The sequence below is a fragment of the Tupaia chinensis genome, unplaced genomic scaffold (genome assembly GCF_000334495.1).
Source record: "Tupaia chinensis unplaced genomic scaffold, TupChi_1.0 Scaffold000138_1, whole genome shotgun sequence".
NCBI classification, from domain to species: domain Eukaryota; kingdom Metazoa; phylum Chordata; class Mammalia; order Scandentia; family Tupaiidae; genus Tupaia; species Tupaia belangeri.
In genome coordinates, this window is record NW_006159608.1 from 1,268,119 (window position 1) to 1,287,897 (window position 19,779).

General features: G+C 44.5%; 1 protein-coding gene and 1 pseudogene across 1 annotated transcript in view; one reads left to right on the forward strand and one right to left on the reverse strand.

Moving 5' to 3' along the window:
* LOC114007183 (protein Churchill pseudogene) overlaps window positions 1–1,286 on the forward strand; it is a 1,412-nt pseudogene extending 126 nt beyond the window's left edge.
* The window catches only part of CC2D2A (coiled-coil and C2 domain containing 2A), a 159,981-nt gene extending 141,330 nt beyond the window's left edge, over window positions 1–18,651 (reverse strand). The window contains exons 1-4 of the mRNA XM_006144894.2: window positions 18,486–18,651; window positions 12,092–12,148; window positions 9,630–9,710; window positions 7,379–7,502 (exon numbers count right to left, since the gene is read on the reverse strand). Of these exons, the coding sequence (XP_006144956.1) occupies window positions 7,379–7,502; window positions 9,630–9,710; window positions 12,092–12,130 (244 nt within the window). The 5' untranslated portion in view covers window positions 12,131–12,148; window positions 18,486–18,651. The remainder of the gene's footprint in view (window positions 1–7,378; window positions 7,503–9,629; window positions 9,711–12,091; window positions 12,149–18,485) is intronic.
* Between the last annotated feature and the right edge of the window lie 1,128 nt (window positions 18,652–19,779).

Below are 19,779 nucleotides of genomic sequence, written 5' to 3' on the forward strand. Positions count from 1 at the left end.
CGGCATTCCCACTGTGCTTGCTCTGACTGGAACGTCCACCACATTCTCTCATGGCCGGGCTCCACGGGAACCTCTGAGCCCCCGCTCCTTCAGACAGCTCTGTGTCTCAGAGTGCCCTTTAGAACATTTTCCCTCAGGAACATCTCTCTAGGTCTTGATGACTTCTAAAAAGTATGCCTAAGATAAAGAATTAATTTCATTTACATCAAATTTCACTGGATTCCAAACGTTCTTTTCAACCAATACTGAGAAATTGGCTCTAAAATGATGCTTTAATCAGAGAAACTGACATGAACAAATGGAAAACAGGTGTTAGTAATGAAGAAAGTTGTGTTCATAAGAAACTACTTAACATTTGATAGTTACTCCCCTAAGAGATGTGCAAGATGGAATCACGGTGGAATGTGTACACTTTCAAACTACATGTTTATTTGATTTGGAACTAGTGCTTTTTCAGTGAAATGCTTTCTTTATTTGGGACACCATGACTAAATATATGTTTGAGTAGCAAATTAGAAGCCTAAGCTTTCCCTGCAAGGATCTGTGCCTCTCTTCGCCAGCGGGTGGCACCTCTCGACATCTGCTTGGTACAGCGTGGTTGTACAGGTGCTGGTCTCTAAACGCAACCTGCTCTTGGAAACACCTGGAGCTGTGTGGGAATGCTACATTGTGACAGAGGGTCACAGGTTCAAGGTGGAGAAGCTGGACTGGTAGCAGTGAGAGACAGTCCAAACCCATGGGAGACTTGGGAAGTATAAGGTCACGGGAGAAATGAACCATCTGGATTCGGGTGAGCAGAGCATTTGAAAGGACCTGGAAGGTAGAATGGTTGGGGAGGTGGGTGACTATCCCTAAGCCAGAGCAAGGCCTGGAAGCAAAACCAGAGAGGTTTCTGCTTCTTAAGACACCACTCACTGCCCAGGAGTGCTGGAGGACGTTCCCTGCTAGCCTCGTCGCGACGTGTGGGGACTGTGTGGAGGAGGAATATCCTAACCAGGGTAACACCTGCTTGGAGAATGGATCCTTCTTACCGAACTTTACAGGTGTGCAGTGTGTACTAAGCAAGACTGGATGCTGATCACAAATCCTTGAAAGAACACAATGGGGAAGAAACAGTAACCTACGATCATCTGTGTGAGAACTGCCATCGTGTGCTAGCTGGGCATGGGTACATGTTCAGTATCAGGGATGAGTGTCCGGCCATGCTGTGTCTGTCATGCAGCAAGGCTGAAGGTACGATCAGTAGTCTCCCTGATGTCCCTCGACAGATGACACTGTTATTCTAAGGGTCTCTCTGCAGTTGAGCTGTAACTATGTTGGATTGGCTTACAATACAGCAAGCTGGATGATTTGACCTACTTGATTTGTAATGAAAATTCTTTGCATTTTTTTCCTGCCTAGACTTATCTAAAGAAAAAGTAATTTAAGGGATTGTTATTCTCTGAAGCTGACCTCTCCTGCTAACGCTCTCAGTTCACCTCAGTAGAGCCAGAATGATACATCTCTGTCAGCAGTTATGTGGCCAGAAGATAATGGGGGCTCGATCTTGGTTTCCAATAAAGGAACCAGGACTCCTTGGAAAATAATACTGATTCTACGACTGGGCAAGAAGTACACAACAAGATGAGCCTGGAGCATCTTGTGTCCCCCCCACCCCCCCCAAACAAACAAAACAAAAACACCTAAAAAAACCCCAACACAGACAAACAAACATTGAGTGTATGTCAGAGAAGTACGAATCAACTGAAAGAGCTCCTAGTGACCAAAGCTGGAATTATTTGACTAACAAAGTAAAGTAGTATCATATTATAACCAAAACTATGTAGTAAATATCAATGAGTTCACAGATATAAATGATTGAATGAATGGGGGAAAACAGACAAATTTTTCATGCAGAATTGCAAATAATTTATGTAGATACACCTCACTCCTTGAGGGTGGGCTGTGCGTGTTGACTTTTTTTGGGGGGGGAGAGGTTTTTGCCATAGGGCACGTGTGCTTGCCAGACAGACAGAGAGAAACTGAGAGATAGAAAGTGAGAAATCACCCCCCAGGGGGGATGGCCATGCTGCAGTCCCTTCTCCTCCATTATCCTCTCAGGATCTTGGGCATGCACACACACGCACACGCGCCCGGTGTGAGTTTTAAACCACCAGGTCCGGGACGCGAACTGCGGTTGACTACGTGGGAGTCCAGCGACATAGCCATTACACTAACTGCTGGCCCCTGTGTTGACTTCCTTCCAAAGAGGGGATAAGAAAAAAGTTACTTCCTGGTGGAAACACCTGATGAACACTAGCTCAGCCAGGTGGTCGAGGCTAACATCATTAGTGATAAGCCATGTTGCTAGCATTCACCCTGGATATGAGAGAATGAGAACGGCACTTTCGTTCTGTGATCTTCCGCCTTGGAACCCATACCCCCAATATAATCAAGAGAAAAACATCACACCGATTCCCTCTGAGGGCAGAACACCTGACCAGTACTCAAATTGTTGTGGCTGGGTCAGCAGGTGGAGTGGAAGTTAAGGTGGCTGCATCCCAAATGACAGATCTGCGAGGTTCGAGTCCTGGACCCAGTGTCTTGAAAAACATGCTAGACACATAAGTCTGCACACCCAAAATCCCAAGAGGAGAATAGAGGACAAGGGATGATGGCATGGCCATGCCTTGGTAGGGGAGGCGGTGATTTCTCACTTTCTCTGTCTCTCTCTGGCAAGTGCACATGCCCTACAGCAAAATTAAAAAGAGAGAGAGAGAGAGAGGAAAAAAAGCCTCAAGATAATCAAAAACAAGGAAATTCTGAGAAGCTGTGACTCCAAGAGAATAAGGAAACATGAAAGCAAATGTAGTGTATCACGCTGCACCAGAAAAAGGACATTGGGAGAAACCGGGGAGATATGAGTTAAGCACATACTTTAATGGACATAAATGAAGGGAATGGTTTCAATTACTCCAAAGGGACTTTAGAATATCCAACTTTGCGTAGTTGAACAAGCCCTGATGTGGGGTTCGTAACTCTGACATTTAGGCCTTTCTGCCTTTTGGTAGCAGCATAATCAATTAATAAGCAAATAATTACATTATTAAGCAAAGCATGATTCTGGACTTCACTATTTTGCACCTATAAAATTGGGCTAGTAAAAAAGAAAGAAAAGAAAAAAAGAGGAACCAGCAGATGGCGTAATGGCTACATCGCTGGACTCCCGTGTAGTCGACTGTGGTTCGAGTCTCGGACCTGGTGGCTTAAACTCACAACGGGTGCGTGTGCATGTGCGTGCGTGCCCAAGATCCCGAGAGGAGAGTGGAGGAGAAGGGATTGTGGCGTGGCCATTCCCCCTGGGGGGTGATTTCTCACTTTCTGTCTCTGTCTCTGTCTTTCTGGTGAGCGCACATGCCCTATAGTGGAAAAACAAAACAAAACAAAAACAAAAACACACCTCTCCAAAAAAAATTTCTTTATTGCTATTTTTTAGAGGTATTTTTGCTATAGGATGCTTGCACTCACCAGAGAGACAGAAAGTGAGCAATCACCCTCCCAGGGAGGATAGCTTTGCTGCAATCCTTTCTCCTCCATTCTCCTCTCAGGATTTTGGGAACACACACACACACACACACACACAGGTTTGGTATGAATTTAAAACTGCTGGGTCCAGGACTCAAACCATGGTCGGCCACATAGGAGTCCAGTGTCTTAACCACCATGCCACCTGCTGGCTCTAGTCTAGCCTATCTTAACATGCTCAGAACACTAACATTAGCATATAATTGGGCAAAACCATCTAACAAAAAAACTACTTTATAATAAAATTTTGACTATCTCATGTCATTAATTGAATGCTATAGTGAAAGTGAGGAACAAAATGATCATATGAAGATACTCAAAATACAGTTTCTATTGAATGCATATTGCTTTTGTAAATGTATATTGCTTTACCATTGTAAAGTCAAATCATCCTAAATTAGGAACTGTTTGTAATCCCTTTTTCATGCCACAGAGCCTTTATTCGGGCTACCTGTTTTGATTTTTTTTCCACTAATTTTAAAATAACTACTTAAATATCCAGTAGTTGTACTAAGGATGGAATTGTGTTCCTCCTAAATGCTTATGTTAAAGCCCAAACCCTCGATGTGATTACATATAGAGACAGAGCCCATAGGGAGGTAATTATGATAAGATAAAGCCATAAGATCCTAAAATGATAGATTAGTCTCCTTAAAAGATTTAGAAAAAACAATCATAGAATCTGTCTAGAATCATGGAAGACCCCATATTGCCAAAGCAATCTAATGTAAGAAGAGCAGAGTAGGGGGCATCTCAATCTCTGATGCCAAAATGTATTATAAGGCTGTGATAATCAAAACTAAATGAGGGACCAGCAGTTAGCATAATGGCTATGTCGCTGGACTCCCATGTAGTCAACCGTGGTTCGAGTCCCGGACCCAGTGGCTTAAACTCACGCTGGGCGTGTGTGCATGTATGCCCAAGATCCTGAGAGGAGAATGGAGGAGAAGGGATTACGGCATGGCCATACCCCCTGGGGGGTGATTTCTTGCTTTCTGTCTCTCTGTCTCTCTCTGTCTTTCTGGCGAGCGCACGTGCCCTATAGTAAAAACCTCTCCAAAAATAAAAACAAAACAAACAAACAAACAAAATAAACACTATGGTACTAGCACAAAAGCAGGTATGTGGACCAATTGAAAAGAATAGAGACCCCAGAAATAACCCCCAAATGTATAGTCTTTTGATAAAGGGCACCAGTCAATCCAGTGGGGAAAAGAAAACCTTTTTAGCAAGTGGTACTGAAAAAACTGGGTATCCACCTGCAGAAAGAAGAATCTGGATCCCTCTCTCTCACCATTAACAAAAATTAACTCAAAATGTACCAAAGACCTAAACCTAACACCTGAAACTACAAAATTACTGGAGGAAACAGGGAAAATGCTTGGAAACACAGTAGGCAAAGACTTCCTAAAGACCCCAAATCACAGGCAATAATCCCCAAAATAGACAGGTGGGATTACCTCAGATTAAAAAGTTTCTGCACAGCACAATAAATAATAACTAGAGAGAATCAATAGCCCTCAGAATGAGAGAATACATTTGCAAACTATGCCTCAGATAAGGAACTGATAAGTAGAATTATACAGAAAATTCAAACAGCTTACCTCCCAAAAAATGATGAACCTAATTGAAAGATGAGCAAATAAACTGAACAGCAACTCTCTAAGGAAGACTTATGAAAGGTCAAAAAGCATATGAGAAAAATGTTCAACAACCCTTATCATAAGGGAGATGCAAATTAAAACCACAACGAGATACCATCTAACTCCAGTTAGAATGGCTAAGATTAAAAAAAATTAAGAATGATAAGTGATCGCACTGCTGCTGTGAGAAGGGAACTCTCTTACACTGTTGGCGGGAATGTAAATTAGTATAGCCACTGTGGAGAACAATACAGAGGTTCCCCAAAGATTTACAAATAGAACTACCATTTGCTCCAGCAATTCTACTCCTGGGTATCTACCCAAAGGATAGGAATATGTTAAGTTAGAAAAACACTGCAGCAGTATTCACACTTGGTAAGACAATGTTCCATCCCAAATGTCCATGAACAGATGATTGGATTGAAAAAATGAGGAACATACATACTATAGAATACTACTCAATTTTCTTCTTTTTTGGGGGGGGAGGTTTTTGCAATAGGGCGTGTGTGCTCACCAGAAAGAGAGAGATAGAGAAACAGAAAGGGAGAAAGGGCCAGCCGGGGGGATGACCATGCTGCAATCCCTTCTCCTCCAGTCTCCTCTTGGGATCATTGGCACACACACACTCGCGCCTGGCTTGAGTTTAAGCCACCGGGTCCAAGACTCAAACCTCAGTCAACTACACAGGAGTCCAGCAACATAGCCATTATGCCAACTGCTGGTCCCAATAATACTCAACTAAAAGAAACAATGAGACCCTGGCATTTGATAGACAGTGAACAAATATGGAAGATTTACTGCAAAGCAAGCCAGACTATGAAAGAGAGGCATTGTATGTCCCCACTCAATATATACCAAAAGTCAGCACCTTACAGCAGAAAGACTAGAATGTATACAAGCCGGGAGAACAATGATGATACTGGAGACAGTGCAGAAGTAGGGTGAGAAATGAGGGAGGGTAAGAGAAAGGGAATCAAGGGGAAGAAGAGGCAAAACATTTAAGGTTCTCAAAATGGAAAGAAATCCATTGATTATAATGTGTATGATAAAACTTTTGACTGAATCAATGTACAGTGTATTCATGATGGGAAAGTTAATTTGGTATGCTTTAATGATACACAGAGATTGAATGTAAAAAAAAAAAAAAAAGATACCAAGATACCAGAGCCACCTCTCCTCATCCCCAACTCATGCACAAAGAAGAGGTCATGTGTTCACACAGCAAGATGGCAGCTGCTGGTACCCTCATTTCAGATTTCCAGCCACTCTGCTCTATGAGAAGATAAATGTTACTAAAGTCACCAATCTATGGTTACTTTTTTATGGTAGCACAAGCTAAGCTGTAGTCTTCAATAATGTATAATTTTGAGCATTAATGAAAAGAAACAGTTACATGGGATACATTTTGGTTCTGTTTTTACTAATTCATAATAGCTCCAATGTATCACCTCTTAGGTTGGAACAACATTTTTCTTGGAGTTGAACTTCAGGTCAGCTTGATCTCAAACCCTCTAATTTGCAACAATTACTTTACTGGCCAGCTCCACCACAGCACAATAATATATGTAACACATGAGTAATCATTACACAATTAAAAAAAAAATGTAACATACTTCTCAGTTCACTTTTCATAAAAAACAAGGAGTGAGGATATTCATTTTCCCTACAATGAAAAATAATGAATGGTGTTCATTGTGCTGGGGAAGGGAAAATGCTATAACATACAGGCCAAAATTCCTGGAGTGGCAAGGGAGTAGGAAGAGGCGAGGTGGGAGGGGTAAGTCTAGCAGTCCTTGAGGGTCAGGTTACCAGGAGCCCAGAAACCTCCCTCATTTCTTTCAATATCAGATTCATGTCCACTTCAGTGACATACGTGTCTTCCTTCACTGTGTTATCTTTCTTTGAATTTCCACATATTTGATTATCTGTACCATTTGTATTGCAATAAATACTTCCTAACTTGTATGATTATAGAAACATGCCTCAAAGCTACCTGTCTGGTCTAGACAGACACGAACTTAGAAAATTACTCATAGAGTTGGAGTAAAGTAGGGTGGATGGCAGGGACTATGCATGAGAAATACTACTTATAAAACATGCTATATTGCTGTGTGGGAGCTCACAGTAGTTAATGAGTAAGTGCCATCTGAATTAAAATAAGAGGTACTTACTCCGCGGCCCCTGCCTGGACGGCATGCTCACAAGGTGAGTCTCAGGCTCTTCCTGCATAGGATCCTGCTGGTTGCCAAGGTGGGATTTTTCCAACACCATTTCCTCAGGGCCAGTGGTTAGAGTCTGTGGGCAGAAGGTCAGAGGTTCAGAGACACCCAAGCCTTCAGCTGACTCGGTTCCTCCAGGGATGAGGAGTGTTCCCAGCACAGCAAAGGCCTTAGCACACTTCAGGTCTGATACCTCAGGCAACCGCAGGAAAGCAGAGCCAACACGAGTTTCTCTAGGATATTTTGTGTGCAATTATGGAGACATCTCAAAATCAAATGAGTATTTTGTGTGTGTGTGTGTTTTTTTTTTCCGTAGGTAAATATGTACAGCTTGGCAGAAATTCAGACAAAAAGGAAAAGAGGAAAATCACAATTAATTTGTCCCCAACTCCAACTAGTTTGGAAACAGCTGCTGAAGAGTCACTGGGTAATCAGCAGCAAATATTGAGGGCCCTTCCGAGTGCCTGAGAACAGCCTCTGACTCCTTCCCCAAACTGCGGGGAGGAGGCCAAGCAGGCCGGCCAGATGCGTGGCTTTCAATTGTTACCTCCCTTACATGTCGCTTTCTCATCTGGAAGAGAAGAAAAACAGAAAAGCGCCTATTCACCGAGGCTACTGTGCATGGAGCACTGCAAAGCAGAGCTTCTGATGTAAATAGATGGGCGAGGGTGGACCTGAGGCATTTCATGAAAAAACAAACAAACAAAAAAAAACAAAAAAACACAATTCCCCTGGCGACTCTTGGATGCATCCAGAGTTACAGTAAGATCTTTTCTAACATTCCTAACGACTGTGCTCCACTGTCTACGATCAGGGCTCTGCGGGCCAGGTAAGTGCAGATGGTGCTTGATAAAGCTCAAGGCCTGCCACATAACTGCCCAGCTCTGGAGGGCTGAGTCCCTTCTCCACCCCTGCACCAGTTCAGCTCCACGGCAGCCGCAGCCCTGCCCCGCGTCTGCTCCCGCGCCTGTGTCCACCTGCTGCCAGGGAGGCCTGCCCTGAGCCGCGGAGCCACGCGTGGAAGGGGTTAAAGCTTCTTCCACACCTGGCGGTGGGTCTCGGGGTTGCTAGGAGGGGCTGAGGGACTAAGCCACGTGGCGGCTGTGCCGCCCCTCCGCGCCTCCCCCGGTGGCTCTCCCTCCGCGTGCAGGAGAGGACCTGCCTCTGCCCAGCCCAGCGCGCGTGCTCGGCGAGGCGGGGAGGCTTCCTCCCGACTGCGTTCTTGTACCTCCTGCCACCCCTGGCCACCACCTCTGGGCAGCCCCGTCACGTGATGCTGGCCCAACATGGCGCTTCCTTCCCCTCCCGGCAGTTGTACTGTTCCAAGCAAATAGTTCTCCGTAAGAGCCCTGTCTCTGCCTCCTTTCTGCAGAGACACCAACTCTTCACCGAGAGACTGGTTTACCTTGGAAAGGTCTTCCTCGTACTGGGGTGCTCCCAGCCCGAAGGGGAGCTCCTGCAGAGAGCTGGGGGAGGAGCGGGAGCGAGGCTGGAGCCTGAAATGGGTCCTCAGCTTGGATGAAAGCGGAATTCGAGCTTGGAGTTGGGAAAAACAGGGGGTTCCCTAAAACTTGTAATCCTGCAGTGCCATCTACTGACAGTCTTAGTTTATGGGCTTCAGAGAAAACGCTGCCCAACCATTTCCAGGCTTCCTCCAGAGATGGGAGAGGAAGATTTTGGAAGATTTTCCAAATAAAGACCCCCCCCTCCACATTGCGAAAAGCACCCACAAGCCCCCATGCTGGGTCCACTCCCTGGGCGATCCACACCCCTTACAAGCAGGTCAAAAATGGGTCCTCAGCTTGGATGAAAGCGGAATTCGAGCTTGGAGTTGGGAAAAACAGGGGGTTCCCTAAAACTTGTAATCCTGCAGTGCCATCTACTGACAGTCTTAGTTTATGGGCTTCAGAGAAAACGCTGCCCAACCATTTCCAGGCTTCCTCCAGAGATGGGAGAGGAAGATTTTGGAAGATTTTCCAAATAAAGACCCCCCCCCTCCACATTGCGAAAAGCACCCACAAGCCCCCATGCTGGGTCCACTCCCTGGGCGATCCACATCCCTTACAAGCAGGTCAAAAGGTGGTACCCACAGCAGGGACGCTTCCCGCGGTGGATCCTCCTGCGGCCTGCCAGGGCGCAGGGGGCTGTTAATCAGCCACACCACACAAAGACTGACTCGCTTTCTTGCCACTCCTACTCCTACCTGTTTCTTTCCTCGTTGTCGTTGAACCTTCGAGGTCTTCTTCCTTCTCCCATCTGCGACCTCATCATTCTCAATGAATTCCTTTTAAAAAATGAAAGTAGAACAGGGAGAGAATCTTGAGAGGAAGAAAGGTGTTTTCCTAAAATTAAAAGTGCCATCTTGAACTGGGCCTTTATCCAGTGAAGCTGAGTGTGGGCGAAGGAACAGTTAACACATATAAACACCCCTCAGCATCCTCTCTTCTCAAAATAGACGCATTCTGGAAAAGAATACAAACTAAAACATCCGAAATAAAGTGATGTGGGAGCTTCCACTGTTACAGGTTCACGCTCCTAACGTTTACTGAGCACTTTTGCAATTAAGGCAGGGCGTGTGTGTGTGTGTGTGTGTGTGTGTGTGTGTGTGAGGGGGTGGAGGGGCGGGCCGGGTGGACAGAGATGCTACCCAGTCCCTGCTGGGAAAGGCGCAGTCTAAGAAAGGCAACTAACTGCGAGTCTTCCAGGGAGGATGGAGATACTCAGAGCCGTACTGGGGGTTTCACAGATTAGGATTTTCTGTTTCCCAGCTTTCCCAGCAGGTAGGGGATAGTGAAAATACGGGTATGATCACCAGGGAAGTTTCGAGTTACCTTATGGCAGATATTTTTGAAAAGAGAAGAATCCTTTAACAGTGCAAACTTCGTTTTCTTTTTCCACTTATGCTTTCTAACATTTTAGTCATCAAATGTTAGAGCTGGAAACTAAAGATTTTACTCTTAGAATTTTGTAAGTTGGGTTGCAACTGCCTTTGGGTGAACAAGCTGCAAGATAGAACCTCTCCTTACATCAATTTTTTTTTCTAAAATTGGGGCTTTCTTCATTTTTACTGAAAGTTAGGACACAAAGCATGGATTTTAATGATATAATGTTTCAAAGAAATGTCATATAGGTTGCCGGGCCCACTAACGCCCTGTTTTCCTTGGGGTGAGGGAAAACATGAACTTTAATTAGAGGAGGGAACTGAGGTCCCACCCAGACAGTGGCCTGATTTTGACTTGTCCTTGGTCTGTGCGATGTGATCTCTCCGACTTGTCTTCTGTGTAAATGCCCCATCCTCACTGTGGCTTCCTTCTTCAGAGCCTACTAGGGAGAAGATTCTCTTAGCCCAGAGATTCACCAGCTTCGATTATAAAATAATGATAATATTGAGGTATAAGGTATGGTTCTTACTCCAATTTTAAGTTTGTGTTGGCTGGACTTTGTAAGTTGTGTTTCACTGGATTTGTGAAAAATCTAGGTCATCTTTTGCTTTCCAATAATGTTTTAGTCCCTGATCAGTAGAAAACCATCCAGTTGGATTGCAAATAAGATAAAGCATAAGCTCCACAAGGACGCAAAGGTTTGTTTGCTGACGCACCTCCAGGTATCAGAGGCATGGAACGTGTTGTATGAAGGAGTGAGCAAGCACAGGAGGTGGTTTGTCAGCACTGGTATGTCTGTACGGTGAATCGGAATAGTTTGCAGAGTTCTCTCAGGCTGTTTGAAGCACTACTTTGGAAATAGCATGTCAGTTTCATTTCTGTCTCTGGTACCGGAGAAGTGAGGACTGGGAACATTCCCCTCTTTCTCTCTGTGTGGTGGCATACAATCTCTGGATTGCAGACAGCTTCCTTCTCTCTGGCCTGTACAGTGCTTTAATGAGGTTTTACACACAGGAAGTCGGAAAAGGTAGCCCTCCATGGCTAGAGGATTTTATTAACAGCTCTAATCTATAATTACATTACCTTCATTCTGGGTTTCTTTATAAATAAATGCGCTTCAGGCAGAGCTGGGCCCAATGGTAGTAAGTTAGAGCTGATGCAGGCCAGCATTTGTGAGATGGGAATGAAAGCTTCAGGACATTCAGGTACAGGTACAGTCCGGAGTGCGGGGAAGGCTGTCTCCCTTACCATTCACCTCCCTTTCACCACATGCCGGTACCGCTCCCTCTGGGTGGACGCAGCAGGTGTGTGCCAAGTGAAACTAAGTTTGGCCTCTGGATACCTTCGCATCCTTACCTTCAGGACTGCAGTGTTGCTTTGGACATAAACTAGCTGAAACTAACTTAGGAGTATATTTTTGGAGTCTTAGCCAATCACAGCAGCTGAACTTCGGTCAATCACAAATCGCCAAGTGATCAGACCATGTTAAAATAATGCTATGCAGAGCTCAAACCAATCAAGCAGTTTCTGCTCCTCTCTTCTATTTTCCATTCATAAGTGCTGCCTGCCCACATTGTAGAACAGAACTCCCTGAACTGTTTCTGAGAGCTCCTGGATTCATGAATTGTTCTTTGTTCAACCTCTGTGAAATTTAATTCCTCTAAAGTTTTCCTTTTAACACGTGCAATAAATGTGTGTTGCTGCAACTTCCTCATTCCCAAGTGTGTGTAACATGAGCGTGGACAGCAAATACAGCCCTGGGGACATCTAAGCAACCACTTACCTCTGTAATGATTTTTACTTTTTCTTCCTTGGGGTTCATTTTGGCCGAGACGGATCCCTGACAGACAAAGAATGATGAAGGAGTCAGGACTTTTGTAATCAACGAAGGATCATTTTTCTTACTATTGATAAATATGAAACTGACCTTGATAGTGAAGTGTCTGAGCTGAGTAGACTTTTCTTTCACCAGGAAGCCTTACAGACCTCAGGATTAGTGAGAACAAGCACCAGAAGAGAAGAAAGGATGGCAGACCCCTTTGGCCCCATGAGCCCAGCTTTACTATGCCCTAAGAGTCAGAGGACTTCGTTGGACTCTGGCTCCTCAAGGATGATTTCACTCTACCTTCAAACTTCCACCTTCCTGCCACCCTCACTCTCTGCCCTGGACCTTAGTTTTCATTTCAAGGAGCTTCTACATTCCCACTCCCTCACCCACCACCTGTTTCCACATGCTGCTGTGCCCCAGCCTTGTTCCACCTGGTCAGCTGCTGCGGGTGCACTGGGTCTCACAACCCCCTCCACTGGGACCTCAAACTGGACAATTCTCTCCCTGTCACCTGGATAATCACTTCTTCCTCTTCTATCCAGGTAAAAAGTGCTGTAGCTTGTCCCTTCCTTAAAAAAATAAATAATTAATTAATTAAAAGCCCTCTTGGGGCCAGCATGTCGCATTATGAAAGTGCTGGACTTCCACATGTCTAACCCTGGTTTGAGTCCAAACCTGGCAGCTTGAAACTCATGCCAGGCACATGTACATGTGCGCCCAAAATTCCCGAGGAGAATGGTGAAGAAGGGATTGCAGCATGGCCATCCCCCCAGGGGGTGACTTCTTTCTTTGTCTCTGTGTCTCCAGTGAGCACACGTGCCCTATAGCAAAAATCTCTCAAAACCAAACAAAAGAAAGCCAAAACAGTCCTCTTTAGGGCTGGACTTGAAACATAGCAGTTAAGCAAAAGAAGCCAGATCCCACATGACTTACAGAGTTTGCGTCTGGGTATGCACATGGGCTAAGATCCTGATGGGATGAAGAACTGAAGGGAAAAAGATTGCAGTGCGACTGGCCTTGTTGGGGGTACTTTCTTTTCCTCCTATCCCCTGTATGTTCATATACTCTTCATCATTTAAAATACTCATCAGCCAAATAAATCATCTTTTTTCTGCTGTTCCATTTTTTAACCTTTAGAGGAAAATCCCTGAGGATTTTCCCTCTTTCCCATGTCTTTTTGTTCTGATTCTAGCACACTCTGAAATGACTCTGGCCAGTCTTCACTGACGCCTGTGTGGCCACATCTGTTCTCAGTCCCCATCTTACTCAACTCCATCAGAGGCACTTAGTGTACCATTGGTTTCCTTTGAAATGCTTTCTTCATTTTCTTCTGGACAAATTCCTGCCTGGTTTTCTTCCTACCCACTGAATTTCCTTTAAAACTCCTTGGGTGCTTTCTCCTCATCTTCCCAATCACAAAATATCGCAGTGCTCCGGGGCGCAGCCCTGTCTGCGCTGTCCTCTGGCTTCATCATGTCTTTTGGCTTTACATACCACCTACATAATGATACTGACCAAGTTTACATCCTGGGGCCAGATGTCTCTCAGAACTGTACACTCAAACATGTGACTGTGTCTACTGGACGGGCGACTTCAGTCGGCTTTACGTCCTCCAAAGGGTGTTCCTTATGCTACCCCGGCTCTGTGTGTGCTGTCAGCTTCCTTGTGCAGTACACAGAAATCCATTTTTCTGAGGCCAGAAACCTTGCAATCCCTCTGTGTGCCTTTCTTCCTCTCATGCAACTCCCCACTGATGATATCCAATCTGTTGAAATCCCACCTATGCCTTCTAATTATATCTGTAATCCAATCACTCTAAGTCTGTCCACTGTGACCGCCCTGGTTAAGTACCTTCTCTTGCACAGACTACTGCAAAAACCTCCTAATTTATGTGCTCCCCACATCGCTTACCTCTAGTGTTCTCTGCTCTGAAGCCAGCGTGAGTGGTTGATAAGCTAAGAGAGAGCACGTCATTGCTTTGCTCAGAATCGTCCAATGACTTTCCTTTCTCAACTGAGCACAATCCCAAAATCTTTCCAGAAGCCAGAAGGCCCTACATGACTTGCACTTGAAACCCCTTGCCTCAGGACCTTTCGCTTGCTGTTTTCCCTGCCCAGAACTTTTTTTTCTGGTATCTGCACAACCCTGGCTCTCTCTTCACTTCCTTCAGGACTGTGCTGAAACTTCTATGAGAAAAGACTTCTCTGATCTTTCACAATCAATGGTATCCCCTCCCCCAGGATTCTCCTGGGACTCCTGAACCACCTTATAATAATTCATTTCTCACAATACTTATCACAACTCACATTTCTTATTTGTTAGTGCTTGGTCATCCCCACTAGAATATGAGAGGGGACAAGAGGTTAGGAACAGCAGAGTCTAGGACTATGGCACCTGATGGACGCTTAACCTATGTGGAGATATTTCAAAATGTCTGTAGTCAAATGGAATTTATTAACAAGTTTGCCTTGGTGCAAAATTTTTTTGAAATCTGAGCATGGTTTCTTTTTTATTCTTTTATTTATTTTTATTTATTTATTTACTTAGGTAGTTTTGGCTATAGGGTACATGTGCTCGTGAGAGAGAGAAAGTGAGAAACACTCCCTGGGGGGGATGGCCACACCACAGTCTCTTCTGAGGGTTTTGGCTAAGCAAACACAAGCACCCAGAGTGCTTTTCAGACCACTGAAACTCAGACTGTGAAGGCACCCATGTGGAGCAAGTTCCCTTAACCACCACGTGGCTGGCCTCATAGTTTTTCATAATATGCATTTTCCATGAACTTTCTGAAGACACTTTGTCCAGTGAATGATGACATCATCTCTTATTGACTGTCTTCCTGGCCACATATTAGGGCCCTTTAAAGTTTTATCGTCTTCACTCGGTTGCTGTGAAGATGAGGTGAGAAAACGTGTGAAGGGATACCAGGCACAGAGCTGACAAATTATCAGCCTTTCCTCATGTCCATGGAATCCAATCCTAACTGAAAGTGGGTCAGGTAAGCAGCTTAGAAGAGGTGTTCAAGGTTTTGCTGACCTACCTGGGAGTTAGCATGTAAAAGGGAAATAAAGCATTAGAATTTCTACTGTTTCCATATAGGCCTCTTCACAGGTTCAAAAATAGGAAAGGGGAATGGTGAGAGCAGCTAAGAAAATGAAGAGGTGGGAGGGCAGACTGTAAGACCGAAATGCTAAAGGAATAAAGCTTCCCAAATCAGCAGCTCCGGGCATCGAGAACCTGAGAACAGGAACGGTGACATCTTTTTACAGCTACCAAAAAAGGTTACATATACATTTTAAAAAATCACATATGAAAGAAAAAATGAAAAATATAAAGGATTGTGTTTTTCCTCTTCATTCTTTCTTAATCATTATCTTTGAATGAGTTTATAAGAAAATCAAATAACACCAAAATTTTTCTTTTTAAAAATTAATTAATTTCGGGACCAGCAGTTAGCGTAATGGCTATGTCGCTGGACTCTCATGTAGTCAAATGCGGTTGGAGTCCTGGACATGGTGGCTTAAACTCACGCCGGATGTGTGTGCGTGTGTGCCCAAGATCCTGAGAGGAGAATGGAGGAGAAGGGATTGCGGCATGGCCATCCCCCCTGGGGGGTGATTTCTCGTTTTCTGTCTCTTTGTCTCTCTCTGTCTTTCTGGCAAGCGCACATATCCTATAGCAAAAAACCTCCCTCTCCCCCAAAATTTAATTAATTTCTACCTTCAATCACTGTATGTAACTATAGCATCAAATGAATTTTCCCTTCATGAATACACTGTATATTGGTGGGAAAAAGAAAACCTCTTCAGCAAATGGTGCTGGAAAAACTGGGTATCCACCTGCAGAAAGATGAAACTGGACCTCTATCTTTCACCATTAACAAAAATCAACTCAAAATCGATCAAAAATCTAAACCTAAGACTTCAGACTACAAAACTACTGGTAGAAAAACAAGAAAAACTGAAGACATTGGAGTAGGCCAAGTCTTCTGAAATAAGACTCCACCCCCAAATTTATTATTTTTGTGAATACCGTTGCTAAGAAAAGATAAATCGAGATTACACAATTGAAAATGTAGCTTGTTATCAGTACATGCGTTGGGTATTTCTTCATCTAGTCATGCTGGCAACATCAAAATAGCTATGCTTTTCTGTACGCTCTGTGCTGTCACCTATAAATGCTATCTTTAGTCCTCACAGTGACATTCCAGCATTGCATACGAAGAACCGAGGCTATGACAGGTTACATGGTTTACCAGGGTTATTCGATCCTGAGATTCTTGCTCCACAATTCTCCTCCACTCAGTTCTACCTCCCAGTCATCATTCAATCATGCTTTTGCAATAAAATCAGTAACTTTCCTCCATTGGCCCACTATTCTGGAAATGCTTCTGGCTGAAAGCTGGGAAGCACTGCGGCAGTGAGAAAAGGCTGAGGTCACACTAGGTCAATGACCTATTCCACTCAGTCAGAAAACCCAAGGCGGTTTTCAAGGGAAGTACTGCCACTGCCACTTGGACAGCTAGACTATCTCTAGGAGTCACCAGCAGCTTAGAGTCATTTCTAAAGGACTCTGTGACAAGTCCTACAGGCTGCTAGGCAAAAGGAATGGATATGCATAGAAGAGGCAACCTGTATACAATGCACCTTAACCTCAGCTGCTTAAAAAATAGTACGACGCAGGCAGCCTATTTCAGAACAGCAAAAACATGAGTGTGAAGGAAGAGTGAGGTTTTTGTAACAAATTATATGGACCTGGGTTCAAATTCTAGTTCTGTTTAGCGACTGTGGAATCTAGGAGTAATGCCTCCACATTTCTGAGACACATTTATCTGTAAAATTGTGATCCTATCTCTAATTTAAAGAATGATTGGCTTCTAAGGGAGGAATGACAGGATATATGTAGTTACATCCATGCCTAGCAGGGATCAGGCTCTGAGTGTCGCTAGGCTTTATCACCGAGAAAGGGTGAGGGCAGAGGAACGTGAAGGAGAGGAATAGGAAGGAAAAAGGGCTTGAGAGACAGAAGGGAACTCATAGGAAAGACCTTAGCGGATGTTCACCCCGCACTTCCTCCACAGCTCCCACCTTCAACTCCTTTCCACACTTCCTTTACCTCAACCCATACCCACTCTCCCTCTCTCTCCAAGCCAGGCCTGGGGCCCTGTCTTTGTATTTACGGTGCTTCAGAAACCTCTCTCCTATCCAGGAGCATTTTGTCCCTTGCTCCCTGAGCACATTTTTCTGTCCCGTCCCATTTGATCAAGAGCTTGGAAATTTGGAGAGGTGCCACACATATTCTTTTTGAATGTTTTCTCTAATTCTACAAGTGATTCCAGCAGCAGCGTTCTTTAGTATCCTTGTACAAAAGAAACAAATACATTTAGTAAATCATTTAATCTACCTCACATAATATACATTGTCCTAGAAGAGCACATATAAATTCTATACTTGAGCTGTGCCATGTGATAAATGGCCAATGTATTGACATGATGTAGAAAATGCTAGAAGCCCCTCCCTGGAGGTGGTCCTGCTGTGCCCTAAGCACTTTAGACCTTTTTATAAATCTTCTACAGCACTTAGCTCACTGGACTGTTAGAACCTGTTTATAGGTCTGTCTTTTCAGCAACTCTGGCTTCTGACCTGGTTGGATTCTTTTTTTTTTTTTTTTGCACACTCTAAACTTAAGCACATTGCCTGGTATATTGTGGATGCTCAATAAATTTTTGAATGAATGACTATAGATGAGCTCTAGGAGATGAGATAGGAAAGCAAGAGAGAGGAGAAAGAGGTTACATGCAGGCACTAAAATTTATTTGCAGAAAAGTTTATATGAAATTACAATAGCAGACATATATTTCCTATTAGTGTTTATTAGCTTTTCATAGCACCTCTTTGCAATGAAGGAAAACAATCAGCTTACATTGCAGCCAATACATTTTCCCGAGGTCAGGTAGAAAGCACAGCAATCATCAGACCTGCACTTTCTTTAATGGCAAAAAAAGTGAAGTTTGTAGTAACTGGTGCTTCCCCCTGGAACCCCTTTGAACTAAAAGGCCCAGAAATTCAACATGCAGCAAATGTTTTGCAGTTTTGGTCAGAGACGATTTCCATTTAGGGATTGTGATTAACTGAACTTGTATTTCCTGCAAACCAGATACCAGAGAGCAGCTCAAATCAAAGCGGCCGAAGTGTTCTCATTCCAGGAAGTGGAAGCATAACTGAGATGAGCGTCCTTGCATTTGCAATGAATTAAATCCGCTCTCAGAGTACCCAGGGAAAGGCTGAACTCTAAGCTGGGGAAACAGGAAACCGTCGCTGAGCTCTGGTCTCCTTAGGAACCGGTTTACCTTAAGGAAGTTTACGAAAGGCACTTTGCAGATTCTGCTTTCTGGGGTGGACAGGCAGTGGAGAGAGACAGTAGATACTGCTGCTGAATCTTCCAGAAGGCTCTGAAGGAAAAGGGTCGGGGCAGCCGCCGGACTGCTTCCCCAGGAGCTGCAGCCACATCCCAGAGCAAAACCACCAGCTTAGCAACCCGTTCCTAAGGAAGGTCTCTCAGAGACTTTTTTTTTTCCTTTTAAAGCGACAGGCTCCTTCTTGCCGTGGAGTACAAGCACGCTGGAAAGGCACAGGAGCACAGCCTTCAGAACAGAGGACAATCGACGTAGGAAGCCTGGGCAGAGATTAGGTCAAGCTTTAAGAGCCATACCCCTCCTCAAGTCGTCAAAGTCCTTACACTCTCCCAGTAAAGGACAAAGTCTCAGAGGTGCGGCAGTATAGTCACAAAAGGTCCTCATTAAGGGGAGAACGTGTCTAATTTAGCAGCAGTAAAAGTTCTGTGGAGGTCCAGGGCAGAAGGATCTGTTGTACTAAAATGTTTTCTGGTAAAATATGGAAGACTGAATGCATAAGACTAATCTCTGCTTCTTCTCTGAGTCCCACTACAAGTATCGAAAGGGGGTGTAAAAGCTCCACAAAGCAAAGGGAATGGGAGGACAGGCAAAGCAGCTGGAAAAATAATGAGAACAGGGAAGCCATGCTCCAAATATGCATGCGTGTGCATGTGCATGTGCATGTGTGCATTGATTGTATTTTCTTATTTTCTGTGTTCTTGAAGCCCTGGCATGTGGGACCTTGATCCTGAAGAGGTTGACTCTCTCAACCTAGCTAATTCCTAGAGATAGCAAATAACTCTCCTGAAATATACAAACTCTCCATGGATATACAAACCAATCAATCCAGAGTCCAGATCTCCAGCCATCTTCTTTTTTTGTTGAGAGGTTTTTGCTATAGGGTGCGTGCACTCGCCAGACAGGCAGAGAGAAATAGAAAGTGAGAAATCACCCCCCCCCCCAGGGGGCATGGCCATGTCACAATCCCTTCTCCTCCATTCTCCTCTCAGGATCTTGGGCATGCACACACATGCACCCGGCGTGAGTTTAAGCCACAGGGTCTGGGACTTGAACCACGGTAGGCTACATGGGAGTTTAGCCTCATAGCCATTACTCTAACTGCTGGTCCCCCCAGCCATCTTCTTTATCAAATTTTCAAACACCACGTCAATATTTCCTCTGCCCTAAATCACTGCAGGACTGGGTGTCAGATGGCTAGGTATGCTAGTAGTCCCTAGGGAAACCCCGA